The 22829-nt window shown below is 35.6% G+C and overlaps 1 protein-coding gene across 1 annotated transcript in view; it reads left to right on the forward strand.

The window, feature by feature from the left end:
• Positions 1-22829, forward strand: part of MRC1 (mannose receptor C-type 1) — a 122837-nt gene that overhangs the window by 17987 nt on the left and 82021 nt on the right. Inside the window, exons 3-4 of the mRNA XM_044678925.1 lie at positions 8601-8774; positions 21751-21915. Coding sequence (XP_044534860.1) covers positions 8601-8774; positions 21751-21915 — 339 coding nt within the window. The remainder of the gene's footprint in view (positions 1-8600; positions 8775-21750; positions 21916-22829) is intronic.

Consider the following 22829-nt stretch of genomic DNA (forward strand, 5'->3'; position numbering starts at 1 on the left):
TTTGTTTTTTTTGGGGGGGCCTTTTTGGTGGTGGACATAAAGATAGGATATAAATCTTGGCTATAAGGATACTGCAATCTAATGGAGTAGATGAGGCAAGTTTAAAAATAACTCTAGCATGAGGGAAGTTAAAATTAAAAAAATTAGGAATTCAGGAGAGGAAGAGAAGAAAAAGAAAGGGAGAAAGATAGATATATAGATATATAGACACACACACACACACACACACACACACACACACACACACACACACANCTGTGACCACACACACACACACACACACACACACACACACACACACACACACACACAAAAGATAGACAGAGACAGAGATGGGGTAGAAGAACAGGATTTTAAAAGTAGAGACAAGTGATTCATTAATAAGATAATTTAATTGATGTACCTAATTCCTAAATGAGAAAATTCCAATGCAAGTCAGCATCTTTCACTTCTGTTTAGAGACTTAGAGAGATGACTAGAACCCCAAGAAGTTACATGACTTGCCCAAGGGCACTCAAACAAAATATATATAACAGGTAACACTTGAATCTGGGCTTTCCTGGCTTCCTGTGTGGTTTTCTATCCATTAGGACATGGTTCACTCATACTGCTACTAGTACTACAAGTACAAAGGCTACAAAAGCTACTACCACCACCACCACCACCACCACGTTAGTAATAACTAACATTTAGAACTTTAAGGTTTGCAAAGATATGTTAGCTCATCTGATCTTTATAATTACCCTGTGTAGTAGATGAGGGAACTGAGACTGAAAGAATGACTTAGCCATGATAATCAAACCAAAGTGTCCAAAATAAGATTCAAATCCAGAACTTCCTGATTCTAAGTTCTTTGCTCTATTCTCTTTGCCTTGTAGATGTTTCATTTTAAGTAGAGGAAACAGTGTGGACAAAGGCACTGAGGTGGGAAAGTCTTTCATTCAAGTATGCTTAAGAACTAGTGAACAGGGGAGCAACTAGGTGGCTCAGGGGTTAGAGCACCAGACCTGGAGTCAGAAGGTCCTGGTTCAAATCTGGCCTCAGATAGTTCCTAGCCATGCAACCCTGGGCAAATCACGTAGCCCTTACATCTCTTCGGCCTTGGATCTGATACTTAGTATTGATTCTAAGACAGAAGGAAATGTTTTCTCTTTAAAAGTCCAGTTTGGCTAACCTATAGAATGCATGGAAAAAAAACAACAGAAGTAAGACTGGAATGAGTGAATGAGAGGAATTTATTCTTATCGTGGGGACCAGGTAGCTTCATGTTCGCCTTGGCTAGAGTCATTTCACTTGATGCCTGGATGGAAATGACAGTGTCTGAAACAATGAATGTGGAAAAGTTCATTTTCTTGCATTCTTATTTCATAGTCAGATGATGGTAAACTTTACAGGAAGGTTAGGAGATCACGATCTTTGTCTTTGCTTCCTCATCCCATTATACATTTCAACACAGGATACATATTTATTGTAGGATGTTCTTGAGAACAACCTTAGGGTCAGAGAAGTTACTTCCATTTATCTCTGGCAACTTGAGACTTCATGTCTCCTTGGATATGAGAAACGACTGATGAAAAATTTTGGGTGGTGAGAATTTAAATTCTTTGAAGAAGGGCTAGTTCTCATTTTATTTCTGTATCCTAAGCACTTAATGAATATCCTAAGCTAAATAAATGCTTGCCTGATTGGATAGAAGTGAATAATTAGGTGGTTTCATGAAAGGTGAATTGGGGTTAGGACTGAAACACTGCTGGATTTAACTTCTCAAGAAAATTGACTTATTTTCAGTGTAGGTTATACAAAGGAATTCATAGGACACAGAACTGAAAACTACCTCAATTTCAATTGTATCAATCCTTATGGTTTGTATAAGTAGAAATTAAGGCCTTGACAGGTTAAGTGAATTGCCCCAAATCACAAATGATGTGAGTGGTAAAGGTAAGTTTAGAATCTGGGTCCTTCAATTCCAAAGGAGAAGGTAATTGCCATTTTGCTAAAAGGTACCATAGACACTAAGTGGCATAGCATCCAAAGGAAAAATTAAATGAGTTACAGGAGGAAATAGATAGTAAAATTACACTAGTGGGGAACCTCAACTTTCCCTTTGCAAAACTAGATAAATATAATTTAAAAAATAAGAAAGAAGTTAAGGAGATGAATAGAATTTTAGAAAAGTTAGATATAGACTACTGAAGAAAATTGAATGAGAATGGAAATTATATATTTTTTCAACTTTTTAGGATACCTTCACAAAAATCAACCACATATTAGTGCATAAAAACCTGACAAACAAAATGCAGAAAAGCATAAATATTATATGTACCCTTTTCCAACCATAATGAATAAAAATTCTATTCAATAAAGGGATTTGGAAATATAGATGAAAAATTAATTGGAATGTAAATACTCTAGCCTTAAAGATTGAGTACAAAGCATACAAACGATCACTAATTTCATTCAAGATACTGACAACAATGAAATAACACCAAAATTTGGGAGATTCAGCCAAAGAAGTATTTAATGGAAATTTCATATCTCGAAATCCTCACATAAATAAAAGAGAAGAGCAAATTAATAAATTGGACATGCAGCTTAAAAAAAACTAGAGAAAGAACAAATTAAAAATCCACAATTAAGCACTAAAATAGAAATCCTGAAAATGGAAGGAGAGATTAATCAAATTGAAAGTAAACAAAAAAACAAAAAATTGAAATAATGAAACTAGGAGATGGTTTTATGAAAAAAAATCTATAAAATAGATAAACAATTGGTTAATTGGATTAAAAAATCCAAGAAAACCAAATTATAAGTATGAGAAAATTAAAGCTAAAACTAAAAAAAATTATCCAAAAATAAAGGTGAAATTAAAGGAATTATGAAAAGCCATTTTGTCTAATTATATGCCACTAAAAGGGACAAAGTGAAATGGATGAATATTTACAAAAATACAAATTGCCCAGATTAGTAGGAGAGGAAACAACACAGAAAAAAAGAAATGAATCAGCCAGCAATAATCTCCCCCCTGCACCCAAATCCCTAGGATTAGACAGATTTACAAGTGAATTCTACCATTAAATGAACAATTCTAACATGATATAAACTGTTTTTAAAAATAGGTAAAGGAGTCTTACCAAAGTCCTTCTATGTCAAAAATATGGTATTGATGCTTAAACTAGGCAGAACAAAACAGAGAAAGAAAACTATAGACTATTTTCCATAATGAACATTAATGCAAACATTTTAAATAAAATGTTATCAAGAAGCCTATAGCAACATATTGCAAAAGTTATACACTGTGACCAGGTTGGATTTATACTAGGAATGCAGGACTGATTCAGTTTTAGGAATATTATAAGTATAACTGACTATATCAATAACAAAAAAATGAAAATCATATGATTATATCTAACAAATACAGAAAACACTCCTATTAAAAACACTAGAAGGCATAGGAATAAATGGAGCTTTTGTTAAAATATTAAGTAATATCTATTTAAAGTCAAGAGCCACCATTATTTGTAATGGGAACAAATTAGAAGCCTTCATGGAAGATCAAGGGAGGAGCAAGAACATCTGAGGACACCATTATTATTTACTATTGTTCTAGAAATGCTACCTTTATAAAAACATTGCAGGAATCAAAGGCAACATGGAAACAGAACTATCACTTTTTGCAGATGAGATGATGGTATACTTAGAGCACCCTAGGAAATCAATTAAAATTAGTTGAAATGATTAACAATTTTAGCAAAGTCATGGCATAGAAAAAATACCACATAAATCATCAGCCTTTTTTTTTTTTATATTACCAACAAATTCCAGCTGGAAGAGATAGGAAGAGAAATTCTATTTAAAATAATTACATACAGTATTAAAAGTATTAAATATTTGGGTGTCTACCTACCTACCAAAATATAACCAGGAACTACACAAACACAGTTAAAATATACTTTTCAGAAAAATAAAGAGAGATTTGAACAATTAGAGAAATATTAATTGTTAATGGATAGGGCAACCCAATATAATTAAAATGACAATTATACTTAATTTACTTATCTAGTGCCATACCAATCAAATTACCAAAGGATTATTTTATAAAGCTATAACAAATAATTTTAAAAAATCAATCTGGAAGAACAAAAGGTCAAGAAGGAAGGTAGTCTAGCAGTACCAGATTTCAAAGTATACTACAAAGCAATAATTGATAAAGTATGATATAGGCTAAAAAAATAAAATGGTGGATGAAGGGAATATATTAGGTACATAATATATAGTAGTAATAGAAAAGGAAATGGCAAATTACTGCAGTATCTTTGTCAAGAAAACTCCAAATGAAGTTACAAAGCTTTGGACATGACTGAGCAACTGAACAACAACATAGAGTAGTAATGACCATAGTAATCTACTGTTTGATTGGCCCAAAGACTTAGGCTTTTGGGATAAGAACTCACTATTTGAAATTGTTTGGGAAACTGGAAAGCCATATGCAGATATTAGACATAGACCAACATCTCACACTGTATAAAGGTCAAAATGGGCACATGATTTAGATATAAAGTATGATATAAGCAAATTAGGGTAGCATGAGAAAATTTACCTCTCAGATATATCAATGAGGGCAGAATTTATGACAAAAAAGATATGGAAAAGATGAAAAGAGGTAAAATAGTTAATTTTTATTATATGAAATTAAAATTTTTGCACAAACAAAACCAATGTAGCTAAAATTAGAATTAAAGCAGGAAATTGGAAAAAATTACAGCAAATTTCTCTGCTAAAGGCCTGATTTTCAAATATATAAGTAACTGAGTCAAATTTTTAAAAATAAGAGTTATTCCCAAATTGATAAATTGGGAAAGAACAGGAAATTTTCAAAAGAAGAAATCAAAGCTATCAGTAGTCATATAAGAAATATTCCAAATCACCACTGATTACAGAAATGTAAATTGAAACAGCTCTGAGGTACTACATCATATCTATCAGATTGGTTAACATGACAGAAAAGGAAAATTACAGTTTTGAAGGTATATGAAAAAATAGGGACACTAATGTACTGTAGGGGAGCTGTGAACTGGTGCATCCATTCTGGAGAACAATTTGGAACTATGTTCAAATGAATCAAACTGTGCATACTCTTTGACCCAGAAGTACCATTATTAAGAGTGTATCCCAAAGAGATCTTAGAAAAAGAAAAAGGATATATATTTATACAAAAATACTGGTAGCAGTTCTTTTTGTGATGGCAAAGAACTGGAGATTGTGAGGGCACCCATCAATTGGGGAATGGTTGAACAAGTTGTAGTATATGATTGTGATGCAATGGTGTCATGTCATAAGAAATTGCAAGTGTAATAGAGAAGTTAGGAAGAGAGGAGTGTTTAGAGGCAAAAATAATTAATTCTGTATTGAACATGTTGAGTTTAAGATGCCTCCCGCACCCCCAGTAAGAGATTTCTGAAAGACAGTTGGATGTGTTATTCTGGAAATCCTCAGAGAAGTTAGGGTTGGATAAATAGAATCATCAGCATGGAAATAATTGAGTCCATAGGAGCTGAGAAGATCAGCAAGAAAATTTGCTGCTAAGCCCTGGGTATGCAATGAGAGAATGAAAACATTCTTGACCTCAAGGAACTTACCTCTGGGAGAAAGCAATTTGCTTCTTTTCTTTCACATTAAGCAAAAAGAATAGGAAGAGTTAAACAGAAGAATACCTTTAAAACATCATTTTAATTTAATTTAATTTAATTAAAACCTCTTTGAAGATGAATCAATTCAATTAGTAGCTTTCAAGTTTGGTCTTTTAACTTGAGTAAATATCCTCAATTCCATTTTTTGTTTATTTTCTGTATTTTTCCATTTTCCTACTCTTTACTTTCTCTTTCCTTCAAAATTTAGGCTTCCAGAATTACATGGTGGGCTCCTCTCCATGTATAGATTCCTACTCATTTTGTCCTCAAACCCCATTGAGGCTAGTTTGAGAAATAAATTCTCTTCCCTCCTTAGAAAGAGTCTGAGCACTACTTGATATGAGGAAACTACTGTATCAGTTGACAGACCAGGGAATGTTTAGTCTTCTGAAGACAACTCTAAAGGAGTTGGTTGAGACACAATCACTCTCTTGAAATATTTGAAAGATGCTCATGAGGAAGAGGAATTAGACTTATTCTGCATGATTCAAGATGACAGAACTGATACTGTGTGGATTATGTGATGAAAGTTCAGCTTGACATATAAGGGAGAACATCCTAAACAGAAGAGCTATTCCCAAATGAAATGGACTATCTTGATGGGTGGTGAGTTCTCCATCACTGGTTTTCAAGTTGAGGCTGGATGATCACTTGTTCTGAGACATTTTGGCAAGAATTCATGCTTTATGTAACAATTGCCTGAGACCAACCAGCATTATTCATGCTATGTGATGGCTATTATGCGAGCTGTGAAAAGCACTTCATAGCATTTATCTCATTTGATCCTCACAACGCCTCTGCAAGATAAGAGTTATTTCTCATCTCTATTTTACATGAATGGAAACTGAGGCAAAAAAAGGTTAAGTGATTTACTGAATTAGGGCAGGTTTCTCCTCATGCAAACAACAAACCAAGATTAGTCTTCCTTAGTCTTTAGTTCTTGATATACTTGGAAGTTGTTTCATCCATTGCCTGAAAAGCAAGAATAGAGAAGGAGCAGCTGTAATTGTGCCATAGCCATATTTCATGGAATAAATTCTACTGGATTGTCCAGTCAGTTGTGAGGAAAGGCATTTGAGGGGGCTGAAGGAAGAACTTTACTAATGAACATATAGTTCCTGATATTCAGTCATTTTGCTTTAAAAGTACTTGAATTGCCTCCCCATGGAAGGGGAAAAAAAGGAATGACAAAAATATTACACAATGATCTGATCAATTTTACTCAAGTATAATTGAGAAATTGGATTAGAGATATTAGTACAAATTGTTCAAGGAAAGGTCATTCGAACAATTCCCAAATTCTCAATGTTCCTTTTGTCTCAAATACATATTAGCTTGTGTGACTTTGGGCAAGTCATTTACCTTCTTCAGGTCTCAGCTTCTCATCTATAAAATGTCATAGGAATCATTGACTTGTAAGTTCCCCTTCAGCTATGACCTTATGATTCTTTCATTGAAACACATGGCCATTTTACATAAGGGACAGATATATCACCATGAAACTGTGCATTAAGAAGCATCCCAATGGATTAGTTAACCAATCATTCCATAAGCATTTATTAAACTCCTTTTATGTGCCACCCTGGGGATGGAGCGAAAAATATTGAACCTTCCTGGCCTTGAGAAGTTTACACTGTATCAGGGATTTTGGTCTTACTTTGACTAGTAAATTAAAAAAAAATTCCAATCCTTTCTCTGCCTTATTCAGTTAGCTCAGATGAGATTACACTCAACTCTTCATATTTAAAGCCATGGAGACAGGAAAAGCATGGATATTTAAAACCCCACCGATAATTTTCAATTACTGTGTTAGCCCTCAGTTTTATCATTGTCTTGTGCCAATTCTTTTTTAGCTAAAGGTCTCAAACCAAAGCATAACCCACAGATTAGACAAGAGCAAACAATGCAAAGAAGAGGTGAATAATTCCCAAACTTGGTTATCAGATTTTGAGTAATTTATGTGATTCTATAAAACATTGCACGGCATGATTTTAAAAAAATGTGGTTTTTTTTATCTACTACAGTTTTAGAATATGTTAAGCAACATAGAGAAGTTAATTGTATATATAAAGTTAGGGAAACGATTGAGGAGGTAATCAGCTCCTTCTGAGTATGTGTGTATATACACAAGTACATAATACAAATGTATATATACATATATACACATATACATATCTATTTACATAACTTTTTTTAAGAGGAGACAAGTTGTTAAAAAAAAGGATTACTTAAACTGATTCCCTTTGATGATATCTAGATAGCTTTCTAGTAGAGTAGAGTAAGCACTGGCTCTAGACTCAGAGGAACTGAGTTCAAATCCTGCCCCTGACATTTATGACTATAATCTTAAGCAAGTCATTTAACTTTCTTGAGTCTCAGTTTCCTCATCTGTAAAATAAGGTAGTTAGACTTAATGCTTGGGTCTCTCTCCTCATTGCTACTTCATAGCTTCCTTGACTTCTTTCTAGTTTCAGCTAAAGTCCCATCTCTCTCTGTCTCTGTCTCTGTCTGCCATTGTCTGTCTCTGTCTCTGTGTCTGTGTCTGTGTCTGTGTGTCTGTGTCTGTGTCTGTGTCTGTGTCTGTCTGTCTGTCTGTCTGTCTGTCTGTCTCTCTCCTTAGCACAATGTTGGCATACAAAAGGTGCTTAATTAATGATTTTTCACTGAACGTCCCCCTAGACTCCTTCCACCTCTATATAAATGATCCTAGTCAAACCACACAAGGGAAAAGATACACGTGTGTGTATGTGGGGGGCAAGGTTCATCACAATAAATAAGGATTCCAAATGCTTTCTTCATGAGAATCAAGAAACTGTACATGTTTGTTGCATGAATGTTTTAGAATCAGGATTTGTTCACATTCTCAGGGTAAGGGCTGTTTTCAATTACAACATTCTTTATCTATTTCCTTAGCTATGTATACATTACTGGGGAATGCCAATGGAGCGCCATGTGTGTTCCCTTTCAAGTTTGGAGACAACTGGTATGCTGACTGTACTTCTGCTGGCAGATCTGATGGCTGGCTCTGGTGTGGAACTACAGCTGATTATGAAACAGACAGACTTTTTGGGTATTGTCCCCTGAAATGTGAGTACCTGAGCATCATGATGGCATCATGCAATTTTGAGCTTATCTTATCCAACAAAAACAATAATACCTCACAACTCTCTAGGGCTTTTAGCTTTTCCAAAGTGCAGAAATAGCTCTTGTCTCTCTTTATTCACATTACAAACATGTATTGGCATCATTGTTCCCTTTATACAGATGGAAAAACCAAGGCAGTATGAAATTAAATGTCTTGTCCAAGGCTTTGTGAACTAGGGGCAGAGCTTCAAAAGAAAGCTAGGTTTTCTGACTTCTAGTCCAGCCTTCTTTCTTGGAGGTCATGGTGGTATCACCATTATCACAATACTTTTTTCCCCTAAAATTTTTGTTATTTTTCATCCACGTCTATTCTTTGAGACCCCATTTGGGATTTTCTTGGCAAAGACCCTGGAATGGTTTGCCATTTCTTTCCCCAGCTCATTTTACTTAGCTCTTTTCATTTCCCGTCACTGAAGTGCAACAGATCTTGGTGGGTATGATCTGTAATTGTCAATCTTGGGAATGAATTGATTGGGAGAGTTGAATAATCCTAATGGGACAACTAGATATATTAGTGATCCCAAAAAGTCAACCCAAATACAGCTTGTACTGTGAGTGAATGAGGAATCTGCTTACTCCAATCCCAAGAAGGATAACAGTAACTAACAGCCTGAACTAGGAATCAGCTGGTAGTGAAACACAGCTAAGCCTCGTCCAATTGAAGCTCTAGAAGTTTGATGTTGATGGCTATATCCCTTAACTTATTTCACTATAGATTTTATTGCTCTATAAAGACTAATTAATTTGTTTGACCTGTTATGACTGTGGATTTGATCTCAAGAAGTTGATTGAAGAAATATTGAAGTAAACCCCTTTCCCAAGTTGTCACAGGACTCAATCAACTGAAACCTCATTTTTTTTTTTGAGGCTTTTTTTTTTTTGAGAATCTTTGAGGATTCTCAGGCAAAGTGATTTCTTAAACGATGGTTTAATAATCAAAGAGTTTAGGGAAAGGGGAACTGGGAAATGATGGAAAGTGGGAATTGGGATTCCTAAATTAATCTATAATGAATAATTTGTTGTTGAATCTTCAACTGATTATTGTCGATCAAAGATCTTGATTGGCTGACAGCCTAGCTGAGGCCTGACTAGTCTCAGACCTGAGTCAAGGCTTAACCCTGCTGAATGATAGATATATTTGCAGATCTTGTTGATTATAAATCAGGAAACAGAGGTTGATGGAACACAGTTGTATCAGTCTGATAGCTAGAGCTGCTTGCTGAGTAGAGTATAAGCCCTGCCTAAACTCTTTCCACCCTCACCCAAATATCTCCAAACTGAGACCAAGATGGGTTCAGATCTGTTCCTTTTATAGCCAAAGCCTATCTGCCTTGGCTCATGCCAGGCTCATGCCAAGCTCAGTTCATTCTGCATTCTAAGCAGGTAACTGTCCATCACTCTTGACTCAACATGGCTGCCATTATATTTCCTTATATATCCCGCTAACAATCAGCACAAAGGTTTTGACCTGTTCCATTTCTAACCCAGGTCAATTTATACCTTAGGCAACCTGGTAGACCCCTGATAATGGGGACTCATCATACTGATGCTAAATATTATGTGGATATTCAATTGTCATAGCCCTCTGCAGCTCAGTACTACCAAGCTGAAAACACATGCCATCTTCAGCCTCCCTGAAAGCTGAGATTTTAAGGTCATGCCACCATACCTGGTGCCATCTTATTGACATTAAATGAAGTCTTTATTTTCATGAATGCCCTCCATCCCCAATTCCCATTCCTACTTATAAATGCTGTCAACTTCTTTTTAAGACATTAATCGAAATGACATCATGCAAGTTAAAATGTTTGACTAATTCCCTTACGCCTAATTTCAAGAGGAGAAATATAGTTCATTTCCTTAATGTTACTTTGGAATATGGGTCCATTACTACTTAATCATGTTTTTAATATTGTGTATGGTTTTATGAAGGGAGAAATGGAGGTGGGCCTTTCCTGATTTATAATCTTTTGTGTCACATGTGATTAAATGAATCCAAATGGGAACATTCAAAGAACATTAGAAGCATGCTCTTCAATGTTGGTGGAATAATAGTAATAACAACAACAGCAGGAAAAATGATGATGATAATAGAAAGCATTTTGTGCCAGTTACTGAAAAAATAATATTATGCTGTGGACCTATTTTAAAGTTGTTTCTGTCTAGTTAAACAAAGATTTCTATACATTTTATTTGTGAACTGACCTCAGTTTAAAATGGAACATTCATATTAGCCCTTTATAAAGCAGCAGGTTTATTTTGGCCTCTTGGTTTTAGCGTAGGGAATGAATTTATTTTCTAGTGTGTAGAATCCATGAACTCATAATTTATTTGATATTGTTTTAAAATTTTATATCTGTGAGCTGGGTGGTAAGATTAAAAATCTGTTCCAATATTTTAATGAACTGGGAGATAAAGACTTCTCTATCAGTCTGGCCCTTCTCTTCATGCACACTACAAGGATACTTGATTAGCTCTGTCTTACCTCTATCTTAGACAATTACAATTGTCTCCCAATTGATCTTTCTCAATCCATCCCCTCAACCATTCTCCACATAGCTGTCAAATTGATATTTCTAAAGGTTAAGATTGACTGTTATTCCTCTTATCAAGAAGTTTCAGTGGCGTCCTAGTATATCTGTAAAAAGAACACAGACTTGTCTGTTTGACATTTAAAGACTCTGGAAGTCTAGTCCCAGTCTGCCTTTACCCATTATTTCTCATGATTCAATCTAGGTTTCAGCCAAACTGGCCCATTTGTCATTCCCTATATACAATATTTCATTTCCTACCTCTACACCTTTGTTCTGTCTCTCATGTTGAAATTCTCTCTCTACCAGTCTCTTATGCTCTGGGGCAATCTATAGCTTTGTACCTCAGCAATGCTCTTCAGGTTGCTCCCCTACCCCCATTCAAAGTTCAGCTCAGGTTATCTCCCATTATATATTTATACATATACATGTGTGTAAATATATGCAGATATATGTATGCATGTATATATGTAGATATACAAGGATGGACATATATATTTTCTGACTCCCTCATTAATTAGAATTCCTTCTTTAAATGACATAAAATTTTGTGTTTATTTATGTCTGTGCATGTTGTATTCTACCAGTGGAAAATAAGTCCCTTAAGGGTAGGAAGTATCTTTTGAATTTTGCCACAACCAGAATAAACTATAATTGGGAAATATTTAACAAAATAAATAAAAATACAATAGAACAAAGATAATTTTTAGATGTGGTTTCCTAAGCCAATATGTAGCTTTCAATTTCTATTTGAATTTGATACTACTCATCTTGAGTGATATAGAGATATGTTTGGATAATTTAGATCTCATTAATAAATTTGTAATCATTTTATCATTTATTTTGAGCTGTCATCCTAACTCATCAAATATTGGTTATTTTAATGAACTGGAGAAAGTTCATTTGCCTTTCAATGATTCTTCTTCTTCCTCGATTATTAAATCAACATGAAAATGACTAGATATAGAATTTTTATCAAATGAAAATGATGACAAAACAAATATACATAAACTATCTTATATTTTGATCATGCTAATGTTTACAGCCAGTGTCGTCTCAAACTTTCAGTATAAGTAATAGATGATTCCTTTTCATCCATCTGTCATCCAAAGTCCTTCTTTCACCTCATTCTAACCTGCTGTTTGGGGTTTTTATGGGAGGGATAATTGGTTTTCCACTTTTCACCTACCCTGATCAGTTTAACCATTTGACTAATTTTCACTTTACATTTCTTTTATTTCAAACCGCTTTTCTCAACCATACATTTGGTTTCCATACTCTTAAACAGAGAGTTGCATTCTCTAAAGTCTCTGTGAGAAAAACATTGGAAATAGGATCATAGACATAGAGCTAGACATAACAGACCTTAAGACCTTTCATCATTTACAGATGAAAAAAAAAACACCCTAAGACTGAGAAATGCAAGTGACCAGTAGTTCAAGACCACTAAGTAGAGAATATCAAGTCCACATCTCGTGCTTTTTCTTATGCATTTTGTTACTTCTACCATCACCTGCTTTGTTCTGGACACTAGGTCTCCAGGTTATATTAAAAGATAATCAAATGAGGGGCATCTGGGTAGCTCAGTGGATTGAGAGTCAGACCTAGAGACAGGAGGTCCTAGGTTCAAATCCGGCCTCAGACACTTCCCAGCTATGTGACCCTGGACAAGTCACTTGACCCCCATTGCCCACCCTTAGCACTCTTCCACCTAGGAGCCAATATACAGAAGTTAAGGGTTTAAACAAACAAACAAACAAAAAAAAGATAATCAAATGGTTAAACTGACCAGGTGGGCGAAAAGTGGAAAACCAACTATTCTTCCCATAAAAAGCCCAAATAGCAGGTCCCTGGGCCTGACTTTCAATCCTCTGAGCCACCTAGCTGCCCCATCAAGTGTACCCCTTTAAATACACCCTGGTAGAATTTTATCTTTTTCAATTTAGCCCACCTTCCTCCTTTTAAAAAATTAAATGTATCAAGACCTTTTTGGATCTTGATTCAGTTAATTATAAAAATTTGGATCTTGATTGATAATATTTTCCCTACACAGTTTGTGTCATTTGTAGTAAGTCAAGTTTGTTTTTATTCATGTCTTTAAATTAATGGCACCCAAATCCCTTTGAATTCTTAATTTTTGATCCAACATGATCCAAAATGGTAAAAATTTTAAACAACACGAGGTCAAGATGAAGCTATCGCAAGATCAGGCAAATATCAGGCAAAATTAAGAATTAAGTAGAGAAGGAGAAAAGAGAACTGGAGTGGTTCCATCTTTGCTCACTCCTTGTTCTCCAAACTATCTCTTTTGCCATCCAATGTCCTCTTCCCTTTCTGTCACCCAATGGTCTTCTTTCACTCATTTTAACCTGCTCTTTGGACTTTTTATAGGGTGTGTGTGTGTGAATAGTTTGTTTCTCGCTTTTCATCTACTCTGATCAGCCTAACCACTTAACTAATGTTTATTTCCCATTTCTGATATTCTAGTTTCCAGTCCAAGAGAGTCATTCCTCCTTGCTTCCCTTTGCCTCAAATATTGAGCCATTTGTTAACCTTAAATTTTAGTTCTGGGCTACTAAAGTCAAACTTCAAAAAAAGGCTTATATTTCCCATGCCTGAAATAGACTCTTTTCTCATTTCTAAAAAAGATCTTTCTTCTTTTAGGATAAGCTCAGAAGACATATTCCAAGAGAAGTCTTCTCTGATTCCACTTTGCCCCCTCTCCTAAGCTGTCTCCTACCATTAATCTCCCCAGAGAGCTTTCTCTGGATCTCTGCAATGTTTCCATCACACTGTAACTCAAATTTCCTTTCTTTTTTTTTTTTTTTCTTTTTTTTTTTTTTATCTCCCACCTCCCAAGAGCTCACTTGGTAAGTTGCTTTTAGTAAGGCCCAGTCCAGAACATGAGAGGAAGAAGTCAAATCAACAAATATGTCAACCCCATATTAATGAGAATAGCCAAACAATAAACATGAAGCCCGCTGCATTTGTAGATGCATAGCATGGGGGCAACTGGGTGCTTTTTTCTTATATACCCTGTTGGATAGACTGCTGAGCCTGGAGTCAGGAAGATTCATCTTCCCAAGTTCAAATTCAACCTCAGACACTTACTATCTGTGCCACCCTAGGCAAATCACTTAACCCTGTTTGCCTCAGTTTCCTCATCTGTAAAATGAGCTGGAGAAGGAAATAGCAAATCACTGTAGTATCTTTGCCCCAAATGAACTCATTAAGAGTTGGATACAATTGAAATGACTGAATAACAACCACAAATGTGGTGACTTTACACTTTGATATTTTGTATTTATACTATGTATAAAGAGTAAATCTGAGAAACACTTTTATATGAACCATTGTTAGAAATGTAGAATTGCTGTGTGGGAGAGTGGGAAAAAGGAATGGAAATGGAGTGAGATGGAGTCAGAGGAACTGGATTTGAATCTTGGTTTTAAACTTTGATATGGCCTTGGGCAAGTCACTAGACCTCTCCCTGAGCCTGATCTCCCTTATCTTCAAAATTAAAGCTGTTGGGTTTTGCTCTCCATGGTCCATTGTAGTCCTAAATTATTATCAATATACATGTGTCATTTTTTCCCTCTTTGTCTGGCTGGTGCCTTATACTTAGGAGGCACTTAATGACAATTTGTTGAGTCTCTTGATTAAACTGTCACAAAGGTCTTTTGCGCTGGGTATTTTCATTGACTGCCCACCATCCCTGGAATGTTTTCCCTCCTTGTCTCAGCCTACTGCCTTCTCTGACTTTATTTAAGACCCAACTAAAATTCCATCTTTGTGACTCCATGAACTTGTCCACAGGGTTTTCTTGGCAAAGCTACTGGAGTGGTTGGTCATTTCCTTCTTTAGTATGGTGCCATTTTATAGATGAGGAATGGAGGCAAATGAGATTAAGTGACTTGCCCAGGGTTACACAACTAGAAAGTGTCTGAGACCAAATGTGAACCCAAGTCTTCCTGACCCCAGGCTTGCTGCTCTGCCCACTGTACCATCTGGCTGCCTTGCCTAACATGTACTTAATGAGTGTCTATTGAGTGACCGACTAAAATTTCTCCAGTTCTACAACTTTGATTGTTTTCTCCATGTGCAAATTTTTTCTGCTGTCCCTTTTGGTCAGACCAACTGGCGGTATGCCCACGTGTCAGTGGTCCACAGAGATGGTCTGTAATGGTTTTGATGACAGGTGTATATATAGATAGTTTTTCTTGACTTTTCTCTCATTCATTCATTCATTCATTCATTCACTCATTCATTCATTCAGCAATTATACAAGGGTCTCTATGGACCAGGGACTACACGGAGTGCTGATACAAATATACAAATAAATCAAGTCTTGTCTTCAAAGAGCTCCCTTTTTAAAGATGAATTTAGAAAATCCATTTTATCAACTGATACAATTTTTTCTTAACATATGCTGATGTTCCATATACTTCGGATGCCTTCCCTCTATGAATCATGTCCTATTTGTCCTGTATATAGCTTGCTGTGTATATATGTTTGCATATTATCTCCCCCATTAGAATGTATACTCCTTGAGGACAGAGACTGTCTTTGAATCTTTTTTGAATCCCTCATTCATGTAACTCTCTGGAAAATATTGCTCCAAAGGTTTAATTTCACCTTGATTTTTAAATGTACCCTGAAGCTTTTGGTCTGAAGAAATGAGAGGCTTTCCCCCAGGGTAAAGAAATCTTTATTTTCCTGTTAGTCCCAACATGCAGGAAAGTCATGCATACACGATGTATCGATTTTGACTAGTGGCACCTCGAGTATATTCGAGATGATGTTACTTTAGTTCTGTTGTCTCTAAATCATGCATCTTCAATAAATCACATATTTCCTCTTCTTTATGGTCTCTAACTCTGACAACTAACTGAAGGAGAAATGAACACACTAATTACTTTTATCATGCATCAAGGGCTTCAGATACATTTCACCAACTTTTATTTTGTCACTATTTAAACAGTCTACAAAATGTGATTCTACTTGCCTAAACTGAAATGAAGCTTTAAGGTAGTATTTTACCTTAACCCACAAGCCATTGGGCAGACCCAATACAGGAAAAAGAGGAACTGGTTATTGACCTAATGACACCTAATGTATATGTTTCTTTGTTTTCAGTGTTGTTTATTGCAATGTTTTCCTCCTATTTAAACAATTATTTTTCTCCCCAACTATATCATGAGAACAGGAAAAGGAAAAGACCCCTTTCTCCTCAGTTCTCTTTAGCTTGCAACTTCTGGGCATCTGGTTTAGAGAAGGCTGAATCGGACATCTGTGGGGCACTTTCCCTTTTGCTCTAGTCAGCAAATGCATGAGTGTGCTTTTTTCTTTATTTAATTCCTCTCTTTAGAATGCAAAGTCAGGATTCCCATTTTTTTAAATGAAATTAGGAGAAAGGACCTACCCTCAACTGTTATTTTGGATACCTCAGATGACTACAGTGGCATTTTTTCTTTGCATTGCTGAGCTTTCCTTATCTAACTTTGGAAGGAACAAGGAGCTCCTTGCTCTGCAGACTCTACTATGTTTGGTACCATTTAGTGATCCACTGAGTCATCTAGCTGCCCTTACTTACTTTAAATATGCATCCCTGTACAGTATTATTCTCTCTCTCCCCTCTCCTGAGCCTGGGCTCTGCACTCTATGACTTCTCAGTCCCCCTCAAAAAAAAAACACCCTAAAAAAACCCTCCAAGTGAAAGCTGTGGGCAGACTGCTGCTCCAGATGGACTTCTACATGGTACAATGACAGTGTACAACCCACCCCATCATGTTATATTATGTTCCTTGGAATGAAACAGTTTGCCTTGAAAGGCAAAACTGTGGATAAGGGGATAATACTGTACATCCTCTCACTTCAATGATGTTACTTTAAGAGGTAGGGCAGCTAGGTGGCTCAGTGGAGATAGGAGGTCCTGGGTTCAAATCTGGATTCAGATTCTGTGTGACTCTGGACAAGTCACTTAACCCCCCCCCCCCTTGCCTAGTTTTATAGCTCTTCTACCTTGGAATCAATACATAGTATTGATTTTAATCTGTAAGGTAAAGGTTTCAGATAAAAAAGAGACAATAGAATCATTTCCGATCCCTCACTTAATCTGGCTCATTCCATAGCTTACCATATTCAAGTTTATGAGTCCTGTATCTTATGCATCTATTATGAGAAATCCATTTCTGAGAACTCCTTAAGCATTACAACACTTTCCTTATTGTAATTAGCTTGCATTTATTTATATGTTTATATTTTGATGGAGGTGGCTAGGGCACTTGGTCTGGAGTCAGAACAGACCTCAGTTCAAATCTGACCTCAGACACTATTTGGATCACCCTGGACAAGTCACTTAACTTCTGTTTGCCTTAATCCACTGGAGAAGGCAATGGTGAACCACTGCGGGATTTTTGTTAAGAAAACTCCATATGGCAGCATCATGAAGATGCTGGAACAACTGGACAAATTTCATTTTGGTTTCCTTCTTCATTTCCTACCCCGAGCTCACTCCCTGCCGTATCAAAGTTCTGTAAGAGTGGGAGTAATTTTAATGTCAGTGTTTTGTATTCTCCAGCACCCAGCAAAGTATCTTGGACATAATGAATACTTAATGACTGTTTCCCAGATCTAATTGAGTGACTTTCCTAGGTATCATTCTTGGCTCTTTTAAGCAGATTCTTCCTTAAGCATTGGCTCTCGCTCCTTATTTTCTATCACTTTTTTTGCCCACAATGAGCAGTCAATAGAGCACTTTTGAATTAATTTCTAAATCTAATTCTCGTATTTACCTTCCTCTTTGGTTTGCCTTGGGAGTTCTCTCTAAGTTTCATATCACTGAATGTGGTTGTATGAACTTCACAGAGGCCCACGATCACTTCCCTATGAGAGGTACACAACACATTGAGGGACAGAATATGAGTCAGTTCAGAGTGAATTGTATGATGAAGGGAAATTGGGTAATTTCTCTGGAATGTTCAGGATAGGAATTAATGCTTGGAAAGCCATGCAAAGTGATGTTTTAAATGTGCACGTTACAGATGCTGGCAAAGAACGAACGTTCTTACAAAGAATTAAAAATCAATGACAAAAATAATGCAAACTAAATTCAAACCAAAAACTGAGTGAAAGGGCTTTTAATTCCCAGTAAAGAAAATCAGTTTAATAGCTACGATGTATCATTGTTAAGCAGTGACTAAAAGGCAATATTTTGTATCCAGAGAACCAAGACTTTAAACACATCTAACATATTCTCAGAGTCTAAAACTATTGAAGGAAGCCATGTGAAAATATATGTAGTGAGTTATTAAATAAGAAATTAAATTTTATTTAAATTGTGGAGGAAAATGGCCCCAGGATGTTATGATTATTGTGGGAAACTGCTCTTAGTTGAGAAAAAATATTTATATTTTATCATCAACAGCATATTGAATATATTATTATATATTACTAATATATTATATGCTATAGTTTCCTTTTTTAAGTAAGGATCTTTGGGGCATACCCACATATATGTATTTATGTATATTTATTATGTAGCATATTAATATATATTTATTAAAATATATATTTGTTTAAATATATATTTAAAATAAAAGTCTATAGTTCAGTAATTTAATAAATATTTATATATCAGTTTGTGTCGGGGGAAGGGATGGAATGATGACCAATTGTATATAGTTTATATTTAGATAATGTCTCCTTTTGGCTCTCTTCCGATATTACTGTGATGTTCATGGGAATATGAGAGCAGTGATAGCAGAGCAAAAGTCTCTGGCAAGTTCTACAAAACTGGAAAGGCTTCCATTCTGGGTCCACCTGTTGTCAGTATCAGCCTTGCTAAGTACAGAGAGATTCAGCATCAGAAGGCTGGCCACCATCTCTACATACCCATGTATTTCAGTCACAACACTGACCCTCTCCTAAGGCAAGTAGAGTTTACCATCTGCACCAGTGGTGGGAGTAATTACATGGGCAAAATCTCACAAGTTTTAAGTCATTCAAAAAACATTTATTAAGCACAGAGCAGTGAGGTGGTACAGTGGATAGAGCACTGGGCTTGGAGTTGGGAAGATCTGAGTTCAAATTGAGCCTGAGATACCTACTAGCTATGTTGCCCAAGCGGGTCACTTAAACTCTATTTGCCTCAGTTCTTTATCTATAAAATGGGGACACACTGGAGAAGGAAATGACCAACCACTCTAGTATAAAACCCTACGAACAAGTCCATGAGGTCATGAAGAGTCAGAAATGGCTAAATGACAAGATGCCAGGCATTGTGCCAAGCACTGGAGAACCAAAAAGAAGCAAAAGACAGTCCCTGATTTCAGGGAGCTTACATTCTAACAGATGCTAAAGAACTGACTGAAGTTGTTATTCAGTCAGCTACTCTCAACATATGTACGACCAAAAGTTATTAAAGTGTACAATTAATGTATCCTGCCACTTACTAAATGGCTCCTTCATTGACATAAATAATTTTCTGTTCACTTCAGAGAGTTTTTTCATGTTCAGATACCTAGTAAACAATTGGTGAATCATTTCTGCATTGACTTAACATTCAATAGGTAAAATTTATATTTTACTTTTTCTCCCCATCCCCTTGTTTTCAATTTAAAATCTAGAAAATAGAAATTGAAGAGAGTCACCACAGCAGCTAGCTTCTAGGATTAATAGTTTTCATAGGTATCTGCTTAAAATCTAGGAGAGAATGGCTCCATCTACATAGATTGACTGGCTTAAAGAATGCTCATTGAATTCATTCAAATCACTGTTCTAATGCTTCGATAACATTTGACTATTAGAATGTTAGTATTTGCTTTGATAGCATCAGACTATTAGACTTTGATAGCAAAGATGAATGCTTTGGTATTTAAAGCATTAGGTACTAAAATCAGTTCTAGAGATTCTCCCAGAATTGGTTATAGTTCTGTGATTGCTCATTGATAATACACTTACAAACAATTATGGGTCTACAGATGTGTAAGTCAGTGGTTCCCAAACTTTTTTGGTCTACTGCCCCCTTTCCAGAAAAAATATTACTTAGCCCCCTGGATATTAATTTTTTAAAAATTTTAATAGCAATTAATAGGAAAGATAAATGCACCTGTGGCCATCACTGCTTCCTTGGATTGCTGTAGCACCCACCAGGGGGCGGTAGCACCCACTTTGGGAATCACTGGTGTAAGTTTTGGTGTTGGTGATGGAGATGTGGATAATAAAATGTAAGAAATTGTATGGGATTGATAAAACCCAACTGTATTCCATTCTCTTCGTTCTGTTTGGTATGTTTATATTCACCCTACTGTCTAGTCCACATGTCCATAAGTGTCCAGTGGATGAAAGAAAGAAAACTGATTACCAAGTTATTCATTCCTGCAGTGGCACAGGGAGAAGTGAATTTGTCTTTTTGATATTCAGTTCAACAATTTAATTTAATTCAGTGATCATTTGGTAGCATCTGCTAAGTGCCAGGAAATGTAAAATCAGTCCCTGACCTCAAGAAGCTTACATTCTACAGAAAAAAAAAGATACATATAAGTGCACTGGGCTTTTTCTTTGATTATCTCTTATGCCTGGAACATCCTTCTGTCTTCTCTAGTGTCTTTCAAGTCTCAGCTAAATCCCCACCTTCTACAAAAAGCCTTTCCCTGTCTTCCTTAATCTTAGTGTCTTTTCTCTCAGATTATCTCAAATGTATCCTATATATTTCTTATTTGTACATTTATTTTTGCATCTTATCATATTTTGCATCATATCAAAAAGACAAAGGAGCCAATAGGGGGTCATTCACCCTTCCTTGTGCCACTGCAGGAATGAATATGTTGGTAATCAGTTTTCTTTGTTTTATCCACTATTAGATCTTGAACTCCTTGAAAGGAGACTGTTTTTTGGTCTTTGATTGTTATTTGCACTGCTTAGTACAGTGGTTGTTACCTAAAAGTAGCTTAATAAAAGTTTGTTGACTTGACTCTTAAAGTTTGCATAAAGCTTTCTTTGGAAAATCCTACAATGGAGGTATTACAAGTTATATTATTATTCTCACTTTACTTATAAGGGACAGTAAGACTCTGAAATGTTAAGGAATTTGACATGATGACCCAACTAATAAGAGTGTAAGACAAATGCAAACCTAGATTTCTTGGCCACAAATCAAGAACTCGGTATTCTAAGGGAGAAAATCTGTGAAATACTTTAAAAATAGCAAGAAAAAAATACTTACCTGCCTTAGGCAATGTTACTTGTAAATAGACATGTCCTTTTATATTATATTTCAAATTTAGTTGTGCTACTTAAAATTTTTCATTATAAGTTGCTTTAATTTGTTATATATTGAATATATGTGCATTCTATTTAGAAATCTACTATTTTTTTTCTTTTTGTAGTTCCTGGCAGTGAAAGTTTATGGACCAAAGATCCATTGACTGGTATCTCCTACCAGATAAATTCTAAATCGGCTTTGACTTGGCATCAGGCAAGGAAGAGCTGCCAACAGCAGCAATCAGAGCTCTTGAGCATCACAGAAATACATGAGCAAACATACCTGACAGGTAAAGTAATAAAAATTCATTGATGAATGGAAGCAGGTACCTCTATTTCCTTATTTATTGTTTAAACTTATAAAGTAGACCATGAAAGAAAAGCCTAGAGCTACAGAGTTGAGAAGAGTAAGCGGTCATGTCCATTGCACACTGGGAAGACTTCTTATAAAATGTAACATTTTTAGTAAACAGCACAGAACTAAAAACTATTAGAGTGAATTCTGCTTTGAGGCAGATATAGTTCACAGAAACAATGATATACCAAAAGAAATCAATTCAGAAAGTCAGCATAATTTTTAAACAACACGGCAGATACCATGGCTTTGGGTTGGATTAATCTTTGGATCAACTATAAAAAAGATCATTTCAGAGTTTTTTATTGTTTTTTTTTTGTTTGTCTGTAAGACATTCCTGTCCCAGGTGTTGACTTGCTGAATATCTTCATTAGCATTATCTACTTATTTTAACATCAATTGTAAAGAAAAAGTCTCCAGAAATAAATTTCTCACATAGAACTACTGAATCCACAGTGAACTAGTGTTTACTATAGTCTATCTCTCCAAGAATGGACATTTTTGAGAGAAGTTTACACACTTGATAAGTCATTATAATCAATGTTTTGAGAACTTTGCCATGCTCTAGAGACAGTTCTAGGAAAAGGGCATGAGATTTCAATGGAAATATCCAGATTCTAAAACCCTATCAATGCAGATTGGCACCTCTATGGAACTTGCAGTCTTAGAGAATCATGTAGAACACCTAGAGGTTAAATGAATTGTCCAAGGTGACACAACCACTATTTGTCAGAGATGGGTCTTGAATACAGGTTTTCCTGCTTTCAAAGCTAGCTATCTACCCCTATTTCTTTAAATAATATATCATGATAATAAAAATAATAAATATTATAAATTTATTTATAATAT

This window comes from Gracilinanus agilis, chromosome 5 (genome assembly GCF_016433145.1).
Source record: "Gracilinanus agilis isolate LMUSP501 chromosome 5, AgileGrace, whole genome shotgun sequence".
NCBI lineage: Eukaryota > Metazoa > Chordata > Mammalia > Didelphimorphia > Didelphidae > Gracilinanus > Gracilinanus agilis.